The sequence below is a fragment of the Rana temporaria genome, chromosome 10 (genome assembly GCF_905171775.1).
Source record: "Rana temporaria chromosome 10, aRanTem1.1, whole genome shotgun sequence".
Taxonomy (NCBI): domain Eukaryota; kingdom Metazoa; phylum Chordata; class Amphibia; order Anura; family Ranidae; genus Rana; species Rana temporaria.
This window is the reverse complement of record NC_053498.1, coordinates 68,946,854-68,971,004: the sequence shown is the minus strand read 5'-3', so window position 1 is coordinate 68,971,004 and position 24,151 is coordinate 68,946,854. Positions and strand designations below refer to the sequence as shown.

Below are 24,151 nucleotides of genomic sequence, written 5' to 3'. Positions count from 1 at the left end.
TCCAGTTTTCTTCAGGGTTTCGCTGCTGGAGAAATGGGAACTCTTCCCGCCAGTGAGGTTCTTCATGGAGGAGTCCAAGGCCTCACTCACACAGGGTGTATGAATCTGTACCCTGTGTGGGGGCTGCATTAACCCCAAAAAGGACATCCATGTGGGTGCAGTTGCGCAGACGCACCCTGGGTGCGTTCGGGGCCATGCACCGGCACCCACACAGATGTCACATTGGGTACAGTCACTGCACCACAGTTGACAGCAATGGGACTGCCTACACGGGATGCTGGGAACACCTGTGCATCCCCATTCCGGTAAACATGGCCCTCCATGGGGTACGAATTAATACCCCTGTGTGAATGATGCCTAAGGGTGAATGGAATATTTAGCTCCATTGTGTTGCTAATTTTGGGACCACTGTACCCCTGTTTATTGTTATTTGGGTGCATTTTATTATAGGAGTGTTATAGATTGTAGTTTAGGATAAGTTTGGATTTCTTCTGAAGGCACTTTGAGTGTACATAAGTGATTTACCCCGCTCAGCGGGGGCGGGCCTTAGAGAACAGAGGCCGCAAATGGGCAGCACAGAGGCTTAGGGGTTAGCCTTGCAGCCCTAGGGTCTTTATTTCAGATTCTGACCAGGACACCATCTGCATGGAGTTTGCATGTTCTCCCTGTGCTTGCGTGGGTTTCCTCCGGGTACTCCGGTTTTACTCCCACACCACAAAGACATGCTACTTTTGCGTTGGTGGTGCAGTGGTGAGCATAGCTGCCTTCCAAGCAGCAGACCCGGGTTCGATTCCTGGCCAACGCCATCTCCAATACTTGGAGCCCTCAGAGAAAAATACAAGGTCAATGCAGAGTATATATTAGCGGTGGAATAAGGAATGAAGAGAATGTGTGGAATGTTTGAGGAAGAAAATGCTCCCCCAGAATCTATAAAAAGGAGAACCCAGCAACTGATAGAAGACGCTTAGCTTGCAAACACACCTAGGCGTTCCGGATCGCGGAATTACTGCAATTTCCCGAATTACCGCAAAACGTGTGACATGCTTGTGATCCCATTACTTTCAATGGCACCCCAATCACGGGACAATATTGTCACCCGACAAATCACACAAACAAAATGACGGGACACCTGATTCCCAAAAGCAGTCCTGCGATTTGTCAGGCGACAATCACGGCAAAACCACGCCTCGATTGGGGCGAAATTTAAAGTAAGGGGATCGCATACTCCACCCAGCGAGAATATTACACCCCCTCAACGGTCTAGATTTACATAAAATTTTCGAATACAAGCATACGCCATGTGTGATGTAACCACTTATAGACCACAAAAAATATATACAGCATCTCACAAAAGTAAATACACCCCCCTGTGTGCGGGAGATCACATACAGTATGTCACAAAAGTCTTTCAATACACATGGTGACCATCAAGAACTCCCCCATACCCTGCAAAACGTCATGCACAATTGCTGGAGTGTGTGTGTGTGTAGCAGCGGCGTTGCGTCCATAAGGGGCGCATGGGTGCAGCCCCCTCTCTTCTGGCACCGTTCTTTTACCATAGATAGGTTCATGCAATGCATGAACCTATCTATGGTCGCTGCTGACACCTCCAATTCAGGTGTCCGGCCCCTTTTCGGCACCAGGCACCTGAATTACAGTGGCGGGGGTGTTTTTTGGAAGCGCCTGATTAGAGTCATAGGCTCTAAAAGGCGCCCAAACATGTGAACAGCGGGCACCATGCTGGGCAAAGTGGCTGCGCTTGATGGGCACAGTGGCTGCAATTGAGTTTTTTTTACAGTTTGTTTGCGTCCCCCCCCCACCCACAAAAAAATAAAATTGAGCACTAGCCACCACTGGTGTGTAGACAGAACGTGGCTGCAGGGGATCAGCAGTACTGATGTGCAACAGAGGATAAAATGTAAAACCAATATTTTACTTAATTTAACCACTTAACGCCCACCGCACGACTATTTACGTCCGCAAAATGGCACGGACAGGCAGAAGGGCGTATATATACGTCCTTGCCTTCTAGCGGGTGGGGGGTCCAATCGGGACCCCCCCGCTGCGTGCGGCGGGCAGATTCCCGCGGGGAGCGATCCGGGATGACGGCGCGGCTATTCGTTTATAGCCGCTCCGTCGCGATCGCTCCCTGGAGCTGAAGAACGGGGAGAGCCGTATGTAAACACGGCTTCCCCGTGCTTCACTGTGGCGGCGTATCGATCGAGTGATCCTTTTTATAGGGAGACTCAATCGATGATGTCAGTCCTACAGCCACACCCCCCTACAGTTGTAAACACACACTAGGTGAACCCCAACTCCTACAGCTCCCCCTGTGGTTAACTCCCAAACTGCAACTGTCATTTTCACAATAAACAATGCAATTTAACCGCTTCCCGACCGCCGCATGTAGATATACGTCGGCAGAATGGCACGTACAGGCACATTGGCGTACCTGTACGTCCCTGCCTTCCCGCGGGTCGGGGGTCCGATCGGGACCCCCCCCCCCCCCCCCGCTACATGCGGCGGTCGGATTCCCTCTGGGAGCGATCCGGGACGACGGCGCGGCTATTCGTTTATAGCCGCTCCGTTGCGATCGCTCCCCGGAGCTGAAGAACGGGGAGAGCCGTATGTAAACACGGCTTCCCCATGCTTCACTGTGGCGGCGTATCGATCGAGTCATCCCTTTTATAGGGAGACTCGATCGATGACGTCAGTCCTACAGCCACACCCCCCTACAGTTGTAAACACATACTAGGTGAACACTAAATCCTACAGCGCCCCCTGTGTTTAACTCCCAAACTGCAACTGTCATTTTCACAATAAACAATGCAATTTAAATGCATTTTTTGCTGTGAAAATGACAATGGTCCCAAAAATGTGTCAAAATTGTCCGAAGTGTCCGCCATAATGTCGCAGTCACGAAAAAAATCGCTGATCGCCGCCATTAGTAGTAAAAAAAATTCTTTTTATAAAAATGCAATAAAACTATCCCCGTTTTTGTAAACGCTATAAATTTTGCACAAACCAATCGATAAACGCTTATTGCGATTTTTTTTACCAAAAATAGGTAGAAGAATACGTATCGGCCTAAACTGAGGGAAAAAAAATTATATATGTTTTTGGGGGATATTTATTATAGCAAAAAGTAAAAAATATTTAATTTTTTTCAAAATTGTCGCTCTATTTTTGTTTATAGCGCAAAAAATAAAAACCGCAGAGGTGATCAAATACCACCAAAAGAAAGCTCTATTTGTGGGGAAAAAAGGACGCCAATTTTGTTTGGGAGCCACGTCGCACAACCGCGCAATTGTCTGTTACAGCGACGCAGTGCCGAATTGTAAAAACGCCTTTGGGCATTTAGCAGCATATTGGTCTGGGGCTTAAGTGGTTAAAAAATGTAATTGTTGATGATATACAGTGCTTTAGCAAAACATACCACTCAAAATTTAAATCTGATCCAAAAAGTTTGCCAATATCATGGCAGCCATCATAAGGTGCCTGACAGTTCCTTCAGCTTGTAGAAACAAAATCTTCAGTATGAAGAAAGCAGTTCTTGTTTGTATGTGGTGACAACTATGCTAGTCTAGGTGGGTGCTTAAGCGGTATTAAACCCAAAAATGTAATTGTGATGGACCGCCTGGCACCCAGGCTAGGTTTCCGCATCAAGATACAGCTTCCTCCACTCTAGAATTAGAAACCAGGTATTATATCTGAATATTGCACCCAAGAACTAGATGACACTAGCTTGGGTGCAAACTGGGACTGACTTTATTATAAATTCACACAGAATATATACCACACAAAATCAGGTAAGAGCTTGATCACATTGTCCTAAACAATGCAAACTGTAAAACAGCAATCTAATCATCAGTACATCAAATGAACAGCTAACAAACAGTAATCTATTTAGACACTAAGGCCCGGATTCACTAAGAATGGCGTATCTTTGTGCGGGCGTAACGTATCCTATTTACGCTACGCCTCCGCAACTTTGACAGGCAAGTGCCGTATTCTCAAACCAAAGTTGCGGCGGCGTATCGTAAATAGGCCGGCGTAAGCCCGCCTAATTCAAATGTGTTAGATGTGGGCGTGTGTTATGTAAATTTACTGTGACCCCACGTAAATGACGCTTTTTACGAACGGCGCATGCGCAGTCCGTGAAAGTATCCCAGTGTGCATGCTCCAAATTAACCCGCAAGAAGCCAATGCTTTTGACGTGAACGTAAATGACGCCCAGGCCTATTCGCGAATGACTAACGCAAACGACGTAAAATTTTCAAAATTCGACACGGGAACGACGTCCATACTTAACATTGGTACGCCGCATCTACGCCTCATATAGCAGGGGTAACTTTACGCCGGGAAACGCCTAACGTAAACGACGTATCTGTACTGCGTCGGCCGGGCGTACGTTCGTGAATTCGCGTATCTAGCTGATTTACATATTTCTAGGAGTAAATCAGCGTACACGCCCCTAGCGGCCAGCGTAAATATGCAGTTAAGATATGACGGCGTAAGAGACTTACGCCGGTCGGATCTAATACAAATCTATGCGTAACTGATTCTAAGAATCAGGCGCATAGATACGACGGCTCGGACTCAGAGTTACGACGGCGTATCTAGAGATACGCCGGCGTAACTCGTACGAGAATCCGGGCCTAAGCTAATAAATAGCTAGTCGCCTAGACAAGCCTTGTCAGTTCGGCACTATCCCAGATACACAAAGTACATTACAACAAACTGTCTGCCTTATGTTTGGCGTTCACTGGTGTAATCTGTCCACTACAAAAGTCATCATAAGAAAAAATTCATACAACATTCCAGCAGTCTGAAAAAGTGGAATTAATTTATCTTCATAGATTTCTTAAGGGATATTGTTGATAAATATCTTAAACTCAGTCTTCAGGAAGGCCACCATAAGTCCTCTGACCATTTACCTATACATAGCTGTAATAATACATAATTTCCCTCCACTCCAGAAGGGAAGCTTTATTGTCTTTATTCAGAGAATTAATCCAAGCCTCATCAGAGAATGATCTTCTCTCTCCATAGGATTAGAGGCTAAATAGGGCTCTTTTCCATGCTCTGACCGAGAGAAGCCAACAAAATCCTTGGTCTCCTCCATGTACCATAATCAGCGGGTAGGAGGCTAGCCCCTAGTCTCCTCCAAAAGTCCCATCCTGGTTGGGTTTGTGACATGAATTGCAGCTTACTAATCTAATGGCTGCATTAGTTTTTTTTTCTTTGACTTTTTTTGCCTCTCTGTTTTCATCTGGTAATCTGGAAGGTAGCACACCTCCTGTATTAACGAGACACAACTCTAGGAGGGATGAGTACAGGAGGCACAGCAGACAGCAGCACGGTCAGTCTGTGGGGATAGTAGTGTTAAATGTATTGGCAGATTTAGCTAAAACTAACAAATTGAAGCCAAACTGCTGCTCACGCTTTATTATCAGTTACAGCAAACACTTTTTCCCCCTTTTGGAAAAAAAGGTTTTACATGAATAAATAAAAGCTGATCATTTTAAATCAACCCTGCCAGTGTTAAGTGGTTTGTCTAAACTGATACATTCTGCTGGAGAGCTAGCTTGTGCATGTCAAAAACAATGGACTTACTGGCTGGATCGCCAGATGCAAATCTAAAAAAAAGAAAAGCCTAAAAAAGGAAACTAATGCAGCCATCACGTCTAAGTTAACCACTTAAGGACCGCCTAACGCCGATATACGTCGGCAGAATGGCACGGTTGGGCACAAACACTTACCTGTACGCGATTGTTAAATGCCCAGCCGTGGTATTATTACCGGTCTTCCATCTGGCAAGATTTAACCTCGCTTCCTGTCCCAGTAACAAGTGTACCAAGTACAGGAAGTGATGGGATCTCTCCCTAACTGGCACAGAAAACACAAGAATGTAGAGTGGAGGGGGGTTAGAACACCTGCCAGGTTTTCATTGTGACATTGGGGAGATTTCCCCTCATTTCCTGTTCTGCAGGCACAACAATAAGTTAGAGGAAAAATCTTCAAAGTGAAGGAAATCCCTGCGCAAAGGAACAGGGGTCCCCATTGGAAGTCTTCCCCTCTATTTTGATTCTGGTGTCAAACAAACATTTTGGATGTTCCATGCCTTTCAGTGGACAATGGTCACCAGGACAAATAGAAAGAGTCCATCTCCTCAACAGGGACATGTACAGCAAGAAATACTGAGCATGGATTTAACTTCTCATTACTCCTTGCCAAAATGGGGGAAAAAAAAAGCAAAATCTTTTGGCTTTACACTAAAGTGTAGAAGAAAGTGGAGATTCCCCTTCACTTCCTGACCCAGAAAAACAGCAGGAAGTAGGAAGAGGTCAGGGGGTGATTTACTAAAACTACAGCAACTACTTATGGGACCCGTGATGTGCGCCAAGGAGGAGAACTTCCAGTGGATCCGCCGTGGCCATCCTACTGTAAGTGGGAGTGGGTACCTGTCAAAACCAGGTACCCCAATAAAAAACAATAGTGGGGGAGGCAGAAAAGCAGCAGAACTTCTTCTTTTGGGCAAAATCCCGCTTTAAGACAGACAGTAATAAAAATCTGATTGAGTTCCAACACCTCGCCTCTCTATCTAATACAGACAGGTTCAAAGTCCGGCACGTGTGACCCGTGGTCCAGTTTTATACGGCCCCACTGGTAATTTGGATATATACAGTTGTGCTCATACAGTATATCTTTGGTGGCCCCCCAACAAATCCCAGAGCGCTCTGGGATTCGTTGGGGGCACAAAAGATATAGAATGACAGGAAAAGGGGGAAGGCAGTTTCTAGCCCCCCTTTTCCTCATGGGAAAGCGACAGGTTAAACAGTTTCAGGTTCCCCAGGGGAGCCTTATGCTCCCTCAGGGGAAATTGGCAGGCTCATTTGCCCTACAGATGACCTCTCACTGTGGGGGAATTTGGCAAGCTCATTGCCCTACAGATGACCTTTAGGTGCTGGGGTAGAAAGCCCAGGAAAACCCAGTTTGAACTAGTCGGAACCAGCCCGGTTTTGGGCTATTTAAACCGGGGTTCCGCTAGCTCAGGCGCATTCGCCTCAGAAGACTTAGGAGCTGTGGTGTTCTTCCCCTCCCACCCCTTTTTTATGATATTTTGTCGCGGTGTTTATTATGTGGTAGTGTCAACTTTGTTTAAAAAAAATAAATAAAAATAAAGATTTTACAGCAACAAAGGGGCACTAGCTATATGTTATATTTATTAATTTATGTTATTTATAAATAAAATTATTATTATTTATTAGCTTATGCTATTGTTTTGGTTTGAAGCTGTGTAGTTGTATTGGCAGCCTGAGCCGTAGTGGCTAGGCTAGCTTTAAGGCTTATTTGAATGCTTGTTTATTTATGAAAATTTGTTAAAAGTATTTATTAACAATAATTTGAAACCAATATTAAACAACCGCGGCCTTTAACATCCAACAGTTGTCTGCTGTCGTTTATTTATTTTAAAGTATTAAGGGTTATTTCCCGTCTGCTGTCCCATGTATTTATCGTTCCTCGGAGGGGACGGGATGAGTGCCATCAGATTACATACAGGAGAATCTTCGGTTTACTTGGCAGACTCTGTAATAGGAAGTCCCGTCTCCTGGACTCGCATTGGGCGACTGTTCTATCATAGGAGGTGGGACTTTGTATTAAAGAGGCCGCCGAGTAAACAGGAGATTCTCCTGTATATAATCTGTTAACACACAAATGAAGGTGTGCGTTAAACGCTGATAAATATGGTATATCCAAATAACACGCCCAAGCTCATCCTTAGACTCTTCACCACACACAGCCACAAAGGCAAGAGAATTCTTGTAGGGCAGTGTATTAGTTAAAGCAGAGGTTCACCCTAAAACAGTTATATACCATTACATCCAGCATACTTCCGACATCTACAGTATGCTGGTATTTTTTTTTATAGAGCCGATTCCCAGTTCGGCTATTTTCGGAACGCGTGACGCGCCTTATCCACACGTCAATCATCTACGCCTCTTCATAGGAACGCCTACTCTTAAGAACTATAAAAGACGGTATGTACAGCAAAAAAAAAAAAAAAAAAAAAAAAAAACAGCATACTGTAGATGTCGGAAGTATGCTGGATGTAATGGTATATAATTGTTTTTTAGGGTGAACCGTATATAGATGTTTTTTAGGGTGAACCTCTGCTTTAATTTGCATTTAATTTTAATGGTTCAAAAAGTGTCAGGCAAAATAGTCGGCCCTCATGCATGTTCACTTCATCAAGTCTGGCCCTCTTTGAAAAAAGTTTGGACACCCCTGATCTAAAACATTAAGGCTGGGTTCACACTAAGGAATGGCACGGCTCACAGCAAGGGGTCCGGTGCGTCTCCATTCACTGCTTCAGGTCCGATTTCAGCCCGGGTTTTTGGCTGAATGCAGACCTGAAACGGACCAGAAAACGCACAGGACTGTGCAATTTTCATTGGAGCCACTCACAATCTCCTGCAATACGAATTAGATGTGGGTTAAAACCTGCATCCAATTCGCACTAGTGTTTAGTGCAAAAGTTTGAGTTTTAATTACACTTTAGTAACATTATTAAAAATTTCCAGGTAACCTTCCCTCATATCCATCCACAAGGGAAAACATATTCCGTTTTCAAGCTCCTTTCCTTCTAAATAACAGCAGATTTTAGTATGATGTAAGCTTGTCTCTCTACTCAATAGAAGCGCATAAAACATCTTTCTTCCTTTACAATATGAATTGCACATGTAGTCAGACTGATACAACCACAATGATTAATCAATCTATATCCCATTAGCTTTTTCCTGACATGCAAAATACCAAATGGAGGTATGTACTGAAAAATATATACAGGGTTTGTACCAAGTCACCATTATAACTGCTCCATTTAATGTACCGGTACTTAATACACCACTGACATATGACCAGTAAAGTACTAATACATATTAGATTGCACTGACAACAATCAATCCGTAAAGACAAATGGCGGCATTCGGATTTCAATGGATAATGATTTTCTTTCCAAGATGATGGACAATGTAAAGGTTTTTCCAATTCATATTAATGTATAGGGGCAATGCTCACATAAATACAGCACTGAAACATCACTACTAGTCAGGATGGAAGAATAAAGGCTGACCAATCAATAAACATACAAAAAATATAATCAAAGTCAGCTGTATGTTTGATGATTATAGCAGTGGTGGTTATTTCCATCCAAGTATCATTAATGTTCAACTGAAGTCATTCAAAGGGGAGCTCCCATATTACCCACAGAATTGTAAAACACAATGGGGCAGATCCACAAAGATTTGCACCGGCGCAGCGTATCTTAGGGCCCTTTCACACGGAGCGGATCAGTAACGATCCACTCCGTGTGTCCGCAAAGCTCAGCGGGGATCCTCCGTAAAATCCCCGCTGAGCTGGCAGCTGACAGGGCGGTCCCCGCACACTGTGCAGGGACCGCCCTGTGTTTCCTCCGCTCTCCCCATCCGATCCGGCAGACGGAAGAAAAATAGGATTTCTTCCGTCCGCAAATGCGGATCTTTGCAGAGGCGGACACATTACGGGTGTCAGCGGATGTTCATCCGCTGACACCCGTAATCACATAGGGACCCATGTATGTCCCGTTTTCATCCGCAAACGGACAGATGAAAATGCGGACATACGGTCCGTACGCGTGAAAGGGCCCTAAGATACGTTACGCCGCCGTAACTTACTTGGCTTTTGTTTGAATCCACAACGAATTTGCGCCGTAAGTTACGGCGGCGTAGTGTATCTCTCGCGTCGTAAGGGCGCGTAATTTAAATGTGGCGGGTAGGGGTCGTGTTTCATTTAAATTAAGCGCGTCCCCACGCTGAACGAACTGCGCATGCGCCGTCCCTAAATGGCGTCCAGCCCCATTCACGGACAACTTACGCAAACAACATGAAATTTTCAAAATTAGACACGGGAACGACGGCCATACTTAACATTGAGTACGCCACCATATAGCAGCTTTAACTATACGCCGGAAAAAGCCGAACGGAAACGACGTAAAAAAAATGCGACGGTTCGTGGATCGTCGGAAATAGCCAATTTGCATACTCGACGCGGAAACACCACCTAGCGGACGCCGAAAAACTGCATCTAAGATCCGAAGGCGTACTAAGACGTACGCCTGTCGGATCTAGCCGAGATGCCGTCGTATCTTGTTTTGAGGATTCAAAACAAAGATATGACGCGGGAATTTTGAAATTACGCCGGCGTATCAGTAGATACGCCGGCGTAATTTCTTTGTGGATCTACCCCAATGGCATTGTGCATTTACTTTGCTTTCCTACTTTTTATAATGTAGATTAAAAAAGGGACACCATTAATTTTTTTATTTATATAATGTAAAAGTTTTTGTAATGTAAAAGTGAAAATAAACGGCTCAACAGGCATACTCTTCTAGTTCTTCTAATTAGTTGTTAAAGCTGAATAACATTTTTTGGGGAGTTCCGAACCAATGCAACAATGTACCTCCAATCACATGCAAAAATTAGTGCCGCTCAAACGCCTCCCATTCGTCCTTTCGTTGGGGCTCCTCCCATAGTGGGTGCCAGCCCCTCCAGGAGAATGCCTCACTCCATGAAACAATCACAATGGCAAAATTCGGGGGCACACACAACATAGGGTTGCCACCTTTTCTTCAAACCAAACCCAAACACTTTAGTGGCGGACAGCAAATTATTTTCTTTCTTTATATTGTAAACAGACCTGGGACACCTTTGGGCACTCCAAAGAGAATAGGAATGCAACAAACATCGTGCCCCCTCACCCTCCTGTCAGGCCCTGTCCCGAGACACATTCCTGTCTGAATAATGTGTCTGGGTTTCAGGTGGACTGAAACCCAGACACATGATTCAAAACCCAGACTGTCCAGGTGAATCCTGGACAGGTGGCAACCCTAACACCACATAGATCAACCAGATGCTCTAATGATGTGTATGCCTGCTCTAAATACTGTAGTAATCTTTTCAGTGATGCTGGAGACCCCCCAGAGCTGAAACGTTCAGTGGCCGCAGGAATAAATAGCCGAGGATGCAATTGTGGAGGACTCACACTGCTCGTCCTCCCTCTTACTGCCCCTATGGCAATTCACAAAACTCCAATTCTTCTTCTCCCACAATGCATTCTGTGAATGGGCAGAGAAGATCCTGTCATTAATCTGCCCTCCTCCATTCACAGAACGAGTTGCATTCTGGGAGAAGAATAATAGGAGTTTTCTGAATGGCCAAGGAGGCAGGAAGAGGAAGGTGAGCAGTTGCTACTATTAACTTCTGCAGCGTTGGAAGATCACGGCTATCGGGGGGTATCCAGTATCCCCGAGAGGTGATATAGGATAGCTTTTTTTCACTGCTACTTTTTTTTGTACTAGTATTTTAAAGAACAAATGCATCCATTTAGATTGGCCTTGTTCAACCAGGGATCTGTGGAAGCCTAGGCCTGCTAGGGGGTTCTTGAGCAATTTCTGTCTCTCAGATAAGCAACGGTAAATGTAAGGAGCATTCTTCCCACTGACCATCTTATTAGTAATAATTAGCAGGCCTTCCCTGAGACCCAAAAGTTATTTTAAATGAATGCTAAAGTCTTGTTTTTCTTTTTATTAAAAATAAACATGTTATACTTACCTCCTCTGTGTTGTAATGGTTTTGCACAGAGAGGCCCAGATGCCCCTCTTCTCAGGTCCTACTTCAGCTCTCCTGGTCCCTCCTTCCTGTTCAGTGCCCCCACAACAAGCAGCTTGCTATGGGGGCACCCGAGCAGAGTCCCAGCTCTGTGTGTCTATACAGGCATGGAGCTGAGGCCTGGGTATGGTATGGTGTTTTTTTGCTGATGTGCAGTGTGGTTTTTGCGGCAAACATGTCTTTTGGAATTATGGACAAAGCGTTTTTTGCACTGATTACTGTAAAAATGTCACTGGCGGGGAAGGGGTTAACACTAGGGGGCGATTAAGGGGTTAATTGTGATTTCTAGTGTAGGGCTAAAACAACTAATCAATTAATCGACAACTAATCATCGTCTACGATTTTCATAATCGATAAATCACCTGTGCAAAAAATCAAAAACGCACAGCAAAACACACTGCAGAAACAAATCAAAAACAAACTGCATAGGTGTGTACCGAGCCTTATGCTGGCCACACAGATACATTTTCAGATGAGAATATTAATACGAAAAATCTTTGCACATTCGCTGAATGAAAGAATGTGGTTTGAAAATTTCACTTGCTTAACATTCAGTTTTAAAATAAATGTAATTTCTGAACGAAAACCACATTAACGGTCCGAAAATTCCTTTGACCAAGAAGTTTTCTATTATTTCTAATAATGATATCTGAAATTTACCAGATTCACCCTCTAATAGTATATACAGTGGCCTGGATTCAAGAAGCAATTGCGCCTGTGTAACCATAAGTTACACAGTGCAATTGCTTACTTGCCTCGGCGTAACGAATGCTCCTGATTCAGGAACCTCGTTACGCCGACTGCAGCCTAAGATATGCACGGCATAAGGCTCTTATGCCCGCATATCTTAGGCTGCATTCTTGCGATGGCCGCTAGGTGGCGTTCCCGTTGTGCTCAGCGTATAGTATGCAAATACTAACGCCGATTCACAACGTTGCGCAAGCCCTGCGTACGCAATTTACGTTGTTTCCTTACGGCGGTTTTTGCGTAAGGCTGCCCCTGCTATTAGCAGGGGCAGCCAATGTTACGTATACCCGTCGTTCCCGCGTCGCGAAATTTGAAATTTACGTAGTTTGCGTAAGTGAATCGTGAATGGCGCTGGACGCCATTCACGTTCACTTTGAAGCAAATGACGTCCTTGCGACGTCATTTGCCGCAATGCACGTCGGGAAAGCCTAATTTAAATGATTCCCACCCCCTACGGGATCATTTAAATTGCGCGCGCTTACGCCGGGCATTTTGCCGGCGCGCCCACGCAATTTACGTAGCTACTGCTCCGTGAATCAAGGGCAGCGCAGTAAATTTGCGGGGGCGCAGGGCAAAAACGTTGCCCTGCGCCTCCGTAAAAAATGCGAAAAACTACCTGAATCCAGCCGAGTATATCTAATCTGTCAGTTATTCTCAGAGTGGATTAGAGATTTTTCTCCCTAACCATAACCATAGAATTGGTTACCGTATATACTCAAATATAAGCCAAGTTTTTCAGCACATTTTTTTGTGATGGAAATGCCCCCCCCCCCCCCGGCTTATACTCGAGTCACCTTTTTGCGCCTGATCTCCCGGAGTTTGGGGACCCGGTACCGGCCGGCCGTAGGTCCCCTGGCACACATGTAGCCCCACTCTTTCTCTACAAGTGTGCTAAATTTGTTGTCCGGGGAGCACCGATTTTTCAAAGCGGGCTCCCCTTCCATAGACTCCCATGTTAAATGGTAATTTCTCCGGTGACTTTGGGGACCCGGTACTGGCCGGTCGTAGGTCCCCTGGACCCGGAACTTGGACTCCCATGTGAAGCGTCAGTCTAGTCATGGACACAGTGAGGCATGGGCATAGTGAGGCATGGGCACAGTGAGGCATGGACGTGGACAGAGTGAGGCAAAGTGAGGCACACTGAGGCATGCAGATAGACACCCTAGGCTAATACTCGAGTCAATACGTTTTCACATTTTTTTTGTAGTAAAATTAGGTGCCTCGGCTTATATTCGGGTCGGCTTATACTCGAGTATATACGGTATTTATATTTACCACTGCATATAGATATTTGAGAATAAAATTGCCTTTTTTAAACTTTTCATATTAACTAAATTATACACCAAACTTTTTTTTTTTTAAGGTAATTAATCGATTAATCGAAACAATAATCAGCCAACGAATCGATTATGAAAATAATCGTTAGTTGCCGCCCTACTCTAGTGTGTTTCGAACTGTGGGCAGAGGGGACCGACCTAGAGGAAATGACAGATTGTGGTTACTAGCTATCATGAACTCACGATCTGTCTTTCCTCACAGAACAGAACAGGGATTTGTGCAATTACACACACGTCCCTGTTCTGCCTCTCGTTCCCGGTCACGAGCATCGGCACCCCCGCTTAAAAAAGGGACCAATGTACACCCACGGTGGTTTGCATGATCGTGCCGACCTGCCGCCGTATTATGACTGTTGCTGGTTGGCAAGTGGTTAAACTATTTTTTTTTACATTTCTTTAGTTACTTCCTAGTTTCCAGGTATAGGAAAAAAGAAGTCACTCAAAGAGTGCAGATCCTCTAACTGGGACTTTGAAATTGTGTGGCTGATGAATCACATGAACAATAGTATTCAAAAAATATATAGTTGAATGTTTTTCAATGATAAAAAAAGTACCACTATATGACAAACAACACAAAATATTGTGTAAGCAAAAACACAGAACAAAAACCATGAGAAAGATTGTAAACGAGTTGCAGCAAGACATTAACCAGTTCTATCAGCATAAATATGGCAATAGAAGCCCAACGTTTTCGAGGCTATAGTATATAGAGTCAGGGGTGGGTAATTGTGTTGGAGCAACACTTGTATCATAAATTTGTTCGGTGCATATTTATGAGCATTAGTGGTATCCAATAAAAAAAAAAAAAAAGGAACTGGAAGGAAATGATCAGGTAGAGGCTGCCACAGTGGGCCCCACCACAGAGTAAAAACACAATGCCAAATGGAAGAAGGTGTCCTGTAGACTGTGGTTCCACAGAGGGCGCTTTACCGCGCCAAATACGCCCCTTATAAAGGCAAGAGATAATGCCTATTTATGGTAGAGCAGACTTATTACTAACCATATTCCCGGATAGATCTCTCTGTCCAGGAAAAAGCCACAGAAGCCGTATGCTATAGGTGTCAACATCAGTGGAGGAGGTGGTGACTGAACAGGCGCAGGGCCAGGTCTCCTTAACACTGATAGTCAGTATCTGTTGTCACTCTCACTGAGCTGGATGCTTCTCGTGTGTGGCTTGCTGATGACATTCTTCGTTTCCAGGTCTAGGCCAATAATGTCCCACATGCCACCCTCCTGTCTGCATGCCTGAGCTAAGGGCAAATGGTTTCCAGGAAGTCAGTGCTACATGAATCATCTGCCCTTACTCAAGATGGCTACAGCCAAAAATGCTAGTGGGGTATTTTTTAAGTAATTTCTCAGCAAAATAAAGCATGGAGACATGGTTGGATGGGTGAGTTTGCTTTGAAATTAATTAAATAGTGTTTCTGATTTGTGGTGCGCAGATACAGGGTCGTTTCATTTTATTAGGAATATTTTTAGACTGGAGCGGTGCAATTTATCAATTCAACTGACTTGCTTTTAAATTTAGAAAGAAATAGCCTGACATAGACAAATTATACACTGCACAATTACTTTTAATCTCTTTACTCATGAGAGACAAAAACGTCCTAACAAAGGTAATATATTGAAAACCCTATATCCTCTCCCATTTTAATTTAAAGAATATATCTGGCAAAGCTTTAAACCTGGCAGAATGGAGAATGATTGAATGAATCCATAGCAGACCTCATCATCTCTCTTCTCCAACCAATATCCTGGGCTTAGAGACTATTCACTTAACTTATTGCCTTCAGAAATATGTGTATGAATTACACTTCATTATTTCAGTGCCCCCAATTTAATTTGGCTTTTGTTAATATGTGAACAATTAATGTTGGATGTTCTTGTTTATGGCATTGTGAGCACTTTTCATTGTGAGCACTTTATCATGCGTTATCCAGCAGGAAAACGCATACCCTACCATGTGTTACTGCAGTGCAGTCAACATTTAACCACTTCCATATCAGGCCTATTCTGGTACTCCTCTCCTACGTGTGTGTGTGTGTGTGTGTGTGTGTGTGTGTGTGTGTGTGTGTGTGTGTATGTATGTATGTATGTATGTATGTATGTATGTATGTATGTATGTATATATATATATATATATATATATATATATATATATATATATATATATATATATATATTTATATGTTTTTTTAGCAGACACCCTAGGGAATTAAATGGCGGTCATTGCAACTTTTTATCTCGCACAGTATTTACGCAATCATTTTTCAAACACCTTTTTTTTTTTTTTTTATAAAAAAATAACAAAACAGTAAAATTAGCCCAATTTTTTTGTATAATGTAAAAGATTATGTTACACCGAGTAAATATATATCTAACATGTCACGCTTTCAAATTGCAAACACTCATGGAATGGCGCCAAACTTCGGTACTTAAAAATATCCATAGGCGACGCTTAAATATTTTTTACAGGTTACCAGTTTAGAGTTACAGAGGAGGTCTAGTGCTATAATTGATGCTTGCGCTTGCACGTGGCGATACCTCACATAGGCGGTTTGAACGGCGTTTACATATGTGGGCGGGACTTGCGTGTGTGTTCGCTTCTGAGCGCGAGCTACCAGGGATAAGGGCGTTTTAAAAAAAATATATAAATTATATATATATATATATATATATATATATATATATATATATATATATATATATATATATATTTTACATTTCAATTTTTTTTATCACTTTTATTCCAATTATAAGGAATGTAATATCCCTTGTAATAGGAATACTGTATATGGTGACAGGTCCTCTTTATGGAGAGATGCGGCGTCAATAAGAAAAAAAATTCACTGATCTCATGCTGAAATCCACGATCGTGGCTTTGTTTACATCTGGGAACCCTGGCGTGAGGTTATGACGTCGCGCCCGGGCCTTCGACGGTCATAGAGATGACTGGTGACCATCTGGTCACCAGTCATCTCTATGCTTCTTATCCGGCATCGGCCATTCCTTTCTGTGGTTCACCGATGGCACGGAAGAGCCCCGGAGAAGCACCGGATGGTGGCCGGAGGGGGTCTATAAAAACGATCAAGTGGTGGAACTGCCGTTATGATCCTTCTTATGGTGCTCTGAAGCGCCAGCTGCAAATAGTGATTTCTGAACGATGCCTGTAGCTGCAGGCATCATTCAGATATCCCCCACTGTAAGTCCAGGATGTCATATGATGTCCTTGGGTGGGAAGTGGTTGAAAAAGAAATAGGTTTTGGCCTTGGATACACTTTACCATCCGATTACTGTTTCAATGTGTACCTTGTTTCTATTGTAATCAGAAAAGCACTGTACACACGACCGGGATTCCTGGTGGTATAAAGTCCGCCGGGAATCCCGACGAGACAACCGAAATCCTGCTCGGTAGCTTTCCCTGTGTACACACACACACACGAGAGGTTTTCCCATTGGGAAAACTGCGGGGAGAGCTTTGGTCGGGAATCCCGGCCGTGTGTATGCTCCCTCGCAGTGTTTCTCCATAGGAAAACTTCCGGGTGTAAAACCGCCGAGAATCCCGGTGGGAAAATAGAGAGCAGGTTTTCCATTTTCCCGCTGGGATTCCCGGCAGTTTTCCTGTCTGGAAAACTGCGAAGAAGAAAACATACGGCCGATTTTCCAAAAGCTCTCTTGGCAGTTTCCTGGCAGGAAAACCGGTGGTGTGTACAAGGCTTTAAGTCTAAAGAACAGAGTAGTGTGGATTGCAGCAGAGGCTGTAAGGCGTCATGTATCCGTGTTCTGACCTCATTAATCAGATAACTTTGTACCTGCTCGCCTGTGAAGACCATCTACTTGTAATCACGTCCTAAACTATCTACCAGGAGAAAACCTCAGGCATGAAAACCTTGTCAGATCCTCGTTTCAGGAACTGCAACAGGAAGTAATGGTGAAGAAGATTTATTTATAAAATGTAGAACTTCAGACACAATACTTACTTTCTGGAGATAACGAGCCCTTTGTTCTATTGCTTCTCCTCTCTGTGCTTCTAATAAGAAATACTCAGTCTCTGAAACACAATAGGGTTATAAAAAGAGAACTTTATAAAAGAAGCTTTGTGCAACACGGAGATCAGCATGACAGGAACAAATTAAAAATACATTTACAGTGTGAAAAAGCGGACTTTCCATTATAATTTATAGTTCATGTGAATCAATAAAACGGATGTCTGCATTTCCAAATCACACAATTATTCTCAGAAAAAGAGCGACATTTCTTGTCATGGAAAAAAACAAATGTTTGGCTGAAAAGACGTTAAAAAACAAATGTAGGTGCAAACAGTCCTGGAATGGTGTCGTAAAAACTTTAGATGCACCATCAGAAAATAAAATACAACATTTTGCTTACAGTTACATTAAAATAAGGTAAGAATACTTAGACACTGTATTGGTTTCCCACTTACTGAGATCCTCCAGTTGTTGCTGTGTATGATTCTTTCCTAGCAAGAAGAATGAAAAATTGTGGAAAATTGATGATCCCTTTCAAGACATACAGAAGATAATACAGGAAAATACCATCATCATCATCGCACCAAAAACATATACCAAAGCTGAACTTCTTATAGCTGAACTCTAGGCACAATTTTTTTTTGTTAACTATAATCGCTGTATCGGTATCGATACCAAGCATTTCCCAGAGTACTTGTACTCGGGGCAAATGCTTCACCCGATACCTGGGCAGTCAGGATGATCGGTGCGGCGGGGGGGAGTTACAAGCACCGATCACTCTGTATAGATTCAATAAAGCCAGACAGCTTCTCCCCCGACCCCCCCCCTCACTTTTCAGCTCCTTTAGTGGAATCTATACAGCGGTGATCAGTACTTGTAACTCCCGCCAAAGCCGCACCGATCACCGCTGACTGTCCCTGTATCCTCCTCCAGTTCCCCCATCCGTGCTGCTCCGTGTCCCCCTCCGCGCTGCTGCTCTCCCCCTCCGTGCTCTGTGTCCCCCCTCCATGTTGCTGTTCTCCCCCTCTGCGCTCCATGTCCCCCCTCCGTGTTGCTGCTTTCCCCCTCCGCGTCCCCCCTCTGTTCTTCTGCTCTCCCCCTCCGCGCTCCGTGTCCCCCTCCGTTCTTCCGCTCTCCCCCTCCGCGCCCCCCTACGTTCTTCTGCTCTCCCCCTCCACGCTTCGTGTCCCCCTCCGTTATTCTGCTCTCCCCCTCTGCGCTCCGTGTCACCCTCCATATCCTCCTCCGCCCCCTCTGTCCTCAATCTGTCAGGATGGAAAGCGGAAGTAGGAGCCGCTAAACCTCCTACCTTTTCCGAATGAACAGTCAGTGATCACTGACTCTGTCCATTCATACAACTGAAACATCGAAACATGTGTTTACGATGCTTCAGTTTATGAATGGAGAGCAGCCGCTGTCTTCTCTCCATTAATTTTCAGTGCAGCTAAGGCTGCTGAGAAAGGAACTGGGGAATCTGTGTCCTTAGTCTCTTTCTCAAAGGGGAGATGTCAGAGGTCTGTTAAGACCCCCAATATATCACCAAAGCCCCCCAACAGGTCTAAAAAAAAAAAAAAAGTTGCAATAAATAATAAAAAAATTAATTGTAAAAAATAATAAAAAATGTAATAATAAAAAAAAAAACAGACTGACACTCCCCCCCCCCCTAAAGAAAAAAAAAAGATTATACTGTGACAGTATGCGAGGTGCGATACATGATCATAGGTACATTTCACCTCGCATACGTTCCATTATGAGAGACTGAACCGGAATCCATTCCGGGTTTTACAGCCTCTGGGCCTGGCTAGGATTCCGGTCCGGATGTTTGGGTCCACTGGAGTCCACAATCAGCTGGACTTTAAATGTCCAGGAAGAGAGCACAACAGGGCTCTGGCTTGAAACTCAGGAAGGGACCTGAGTGAGGGGAGCGCTGAGTGCTGGACTGAAAAGGTTTGCTTTACTACATGTTTTGTGGGTGTCAGGGACTAGCCCCACACTGTATAGAGAGGAGATCCTGTTTGTTTAGTTTAGCGCCGGACGGCAAGGATTTAATTTATTGTTTTGTTTATTTTAATCTGCAAACCGTTTATAAATAAAATCTGGCATCCGCCAGACTTAAAAGAAAGTGCCTGCTTACAGACTGTGATTTCAGAAAAGGTGATCCCCACGAGCTAATCCCTCACACGTGGTGGATTCAGCGGGCACTTTTCTGAAAATGGAAGAAATGTTAAAGGCCCTGCTACAGGCCAATGCAGCCCAGCGGGAAACCAACCGCCAAGTCGCAGAGGCCGCTGCAGCACAACAGGCTGCCCAGCAGGAGATAAACCGCCAAGTCGCAGAGGCCGCTGCAGCACAACACCGCCAAGTCGCAGAGGCCGTTGCAGCACAACACCGCCAAGTCGCAGAGGCCGTTGCAGCACAACACGCTGCCCAGCAGGAGATGAACCGACAGTTTGCCGAAGCTCTGGTGGAACTGAAAAAGGGGTCCGCACCTCCGGTGTTAGCGGAACCAAAGATTGTACGTGCTTCCTACCACCTGCAAAAGATGACACCGGCGGATGATGTTGAGGCGTACATGGCGACTTTCGAGAGAGTCGCTGACCGCGAAGGATGGCCAAAAGAGCAGTGGGCGGGACTATTGGCCCCATTCCTAACAGGAGAACCCCAAAAGGCCTATTTTGACCTAGAACCAGATAAGGCCCAGGACTATGAGACTCTAAAGACAGAAATACTCGCACGCTTGGGTGTCACCATGGCAGTCCGGGCCCAGCGCGTGCATCAGTGGTCCTATTCCAGCAACCAGCCACCCCGGTCACAAATGTTTGACCTGGTCCACCTCACCAGGAAGTGGTTGCAGCCAGAGACTCTGACCAGCCCTCAGATTGTGGAGCGTGTGGTAATGGCCCGGTACCTGCGTGCGCTCCCTGCTACCCTGAGAAAGTGGGTCGGACAGGGGGACCCCAACACTGCAGCCCAAATGGTGGACCTAGTGGAGAGGTACAGTGCTACCGAGGACTTAATAAACCCACCCACGCCCCACTTCGGAGTGTCTCGGGGTGCAAGATCTCCCAACGGTTCGGGTAAGACTGTTCCGGGGTTCAAGAGTTTGGGGAGAGTGGATAAGACTGTTGTTACAGCAGATGAGACTGTAGGTCCTAGACCTGGAGACTGGCCAAAGAAGCCAGGAAGGTTTTTGGGACCGGTAAGAGGACTGGGGGTAGGGCAAATACGGTGTTTTCGTTGCCATGCATTAGGCCATATTGCTGCAAACTGCCCTCTAAATGATGAACCTATGCAATGTGATTATGTTGATAGGGTAAGACGCCTTTCTCTGTTTGCACAGGTCGCATGTGTTGCGACAGGTCAGCGTCGCCTGGAAAAACAAATGTGCGTTATTTCAGTAGATGGCAAGCCTCTTACAGCCCTGCTAGACTCTGGTAGTGTGGTGACCTTAGTCAGGAGTGTGTGTGTAGACCCCGCAAAACTACACCCCAGTTGTATTGGGGTAATATGCATCCATGGGGACACTCGGGACTACCAGACAGCGGTGGTTGAGGTTGATACCCCCTGGGGCTGTGTAACACATTCAGTGGGGGTGGTACCTTCACTGCTCCATGAAGCCTTAGTGGGAAGGGACTTTCCTCATTTTTGGAAGTTATGGGAGAGTGAAGGGAGGCCCGTAGATAGCGCTCCCCCTCCTGGGGAAACTCGAGAACTCTCACCAGACCCGTTTTGCCAAAGGGAAGGGCATGCTGTTGGTGGGATCGAGGAGGCCGGAGATCCTCCACCATTCCCTGCCATGGCTGGAGAACCGGAGGACTTAGAAGCTAGCACCCAGCCTGAGGGTAACGAACAGGAAACCTCGCCTGACCCTGACATGGAGAGTAGCCAAAATGTGGTACCCGACTTGGAGGTCAGGAGGGAAGATTTCTGTACCGAGCAGCTGCGAGAGCCCACCCTCATGAATGCCAGGGAAAATGTTAAGGTGTTGGATGGGGAACCGGTGGATCCTAATTGGGTGGTGTCCTTTCCCTACATGGCAATTAAAAACCATTTGTTATATCGGGTGATAAAACATGGAGAGGAAGAGGTAGAACAGCTACTGGTTCCCAAACCCTTTCGCAGGGTGGTGCTAGACCTGGCTCATGGTCACGTAATGGGGGGACATCTCGGGGTCGAAAAAACCAGGGAGAGAATCACCCAAAGATTCTTCTGGCCCGGTTTGCATGCAGAGGTCAAGGAGTACTGTGAATCGTGCCCCGAGTGCCAAATGTCAGCACCATCGCCCCATTTTCGCAGCCCCCTTGTTCCTCTACCAATAATTGAGGTCCCCTTTGAAAGGATTGGCATGGACCTGGTGGGACCGGTCGTGAAATCTGCCCGAGGTCACCAGCATATTCTGGTGATCCTGGACTATGCGACTCGCTATCCTGAGGCCATACCCTTGCGTAACACCTCCGCCAAGGTTATTGCCAAGGAATTAGTCCAGGTGTTTAGTCGAGTAGGGATCCCAAAAGAGATCTTGACCGATCAAGGCACCCCTTTTATGTCAAGGGTTACCAAGGAATTGTGTAGATTGTACAAAATCTCCCATCTCCGTACTTCTGTCTACCACCCCCAGACAGATGGTCTGGTCGAAAGGTTTAATAAAACCTTGAAGAGTATGTTGAAAAAGGTGGTTGACAAGGATGGGAGAGACTGGGATTTTTTGCTACCATATCTCATGTTTGCCATACGAGAGGTTCCACAGGCCTCCACAGGCTATTCCCCCTTTGAGCTCTTGTATGGTAGGCATCCCAGGGGCCTGCTAGATATTGCTAAAGAAACGTGGGAAGGAGAGGTCAGCCCATATAGGAGCATCATAGAGCACGTCTCCTTGATGCAGGACCGAATTGCAGCCGTTCTGCCCCTAGTACGGGAACATATGGAGCGAGCCCAGGAGGCCCAAAGGAGGGTCTATAACCGGGGTGCCAAGGTCCGTACTTTCAACCCGGGGGACAGAGTGTTGGTACTGGTTCCCACGGTAGAAAGCAAGTTTTTAGCCAAGTGGCAGGGTCCCTTTGAGGTTGTCCAAAGGGTGGGGGAGGTAAACTACAAAGTCTACCAGCCAGGGAAAAGGAAACCACACCAAATTTACCATGTAAATCTCTTAAAGCCCTGGAAGGACCGAGAGACTTTACTGGCCACGTCCCCACTTCCAACAGACCGGATACCCGTGATACCTGACGTTCCCATCACGGATTCCCTGTCTGTAGCACAGCAAAGTGACGTTAGGGCATTCGTGCAGAAAAATAGAGACTTTTTCTCCCCCTTACCCGGACTGACCAACACGATCCAACATGACATAGTGACGGAACCAGGGGTTCGGGTAAATGTAAAACCATATAGAATTCCAGAGGCCCGGCGAGAGGCAGTTGCGGAAGAAATAAAAAATATGTTAGAGTTGGATGTGATCGAGGAGTCTCACAGTGAGTGGTCAAGTCCCATAGTGCTGGTCCCAAAACCTGATGGCAGTATTAAGTTTTCTAAAATCATTACAAAACCTAACAGTGTGTCCAAATTTGACGCCTACCCGATGCCCCGGGTCGACGAACTTGTGGACAGGTTGGGACAGGCTCGCTACATAACGACCCTAGACCTAACGAAAGGTTATTGGCAGATACCGCTTACTGAATCGGCCAAGGAGAAGACTGCCTTTTCCACTCCTGAGGGCTCGTTTCGGTATAAGCGGATGCCGTTTGGTCTGCACGGAGCCCCTGCATCATTCCAGCGAATGATGGACAAAATTTTGAGACCACATCGCTCGTATGCAGCGGCGTACTTGGACGATGTGGTCATCCACAGCCCAGATTGGGAATCGCACCTGCTCCGTGTACAAGCGGTCGTAGATTCCCTTAGGGAAGCACATCTCACGGCCAATCCAAAGAAATGTGCCATAGGCCTGGAGGAGGCCAAATACCTTGGGTACATTATTGGCCGGGGAATGGTCAAGCCGCAGACCAATAAGATTGAGGCAATTCAAAAATGGCCCCAACCAGTCAATAAAAAACAAGTGAGGGCCTTCCTGGGCATTACGGGGTATTACAGGCGTTTTATACCCAATTTTGCCACCATTGCCGCCCCCTTGACCGATCTAACGAAGGGTAAGGGGTCGGTCATGGTCAAATGGAACCCCGAAGCCGAGGGGGCATTTCAGAAGTTAAAACAGGCTCTTTGTATGGTACCCGTACTAGTAACCCCGGATTTTAGCCAGGAGTTTGTTATACAGACGGATGCCTCTGAGGTGGGACTAAGGGCCGTACTGTCACAGATCAGGGATGGTGAGGAGCACCCAGTGGTATACCTGAGCAGGAAGCTGAACAAGCACGAGAAA

At 45.5% G+C, this 24,151-nt stretch overlaps 1 protein-coding gene and 1 non-coding gene across 5 annotated transcripts in view; one reads left to right on the top strand and one right to left on the bottom strand.

Moving 5' to 3' along the window:
- HOATZ (HOATZ cilia and flagella associated protein) overlaps window positions 1-24,151 on the bottom strand; it is a 97,485-nt gene that overhangs the window by 51,093 nt on the left and 22,241 nt on the right. For all 4 annotated transcript variants that reach the window (XM_040325392.1, XM_040325394.1, XM_040325395.1 and 1 more), the window contains exons 2-3: window positions 18,237-18,272; window positions 17,773-17,843 (exon numbers count right to left, since the gene is read on the bottom strand). In XM_040325392.1, the coding sequence (XP_040181326.1) occupies window positions 17,773-17,843; window positions 18,237-18,272 (107 nt within the window). The remainder of the gene's footprint in view (window positions 1-17,772; window positions 17,844-18,236; window positions 18,273-24,151) is intronic.
- TRNAG-UCC lies at window positions 734-805 on the top strand. The gene has a single exon. It is a non-coding gene; the product is annotated as a tRNA-Gly (tRNA).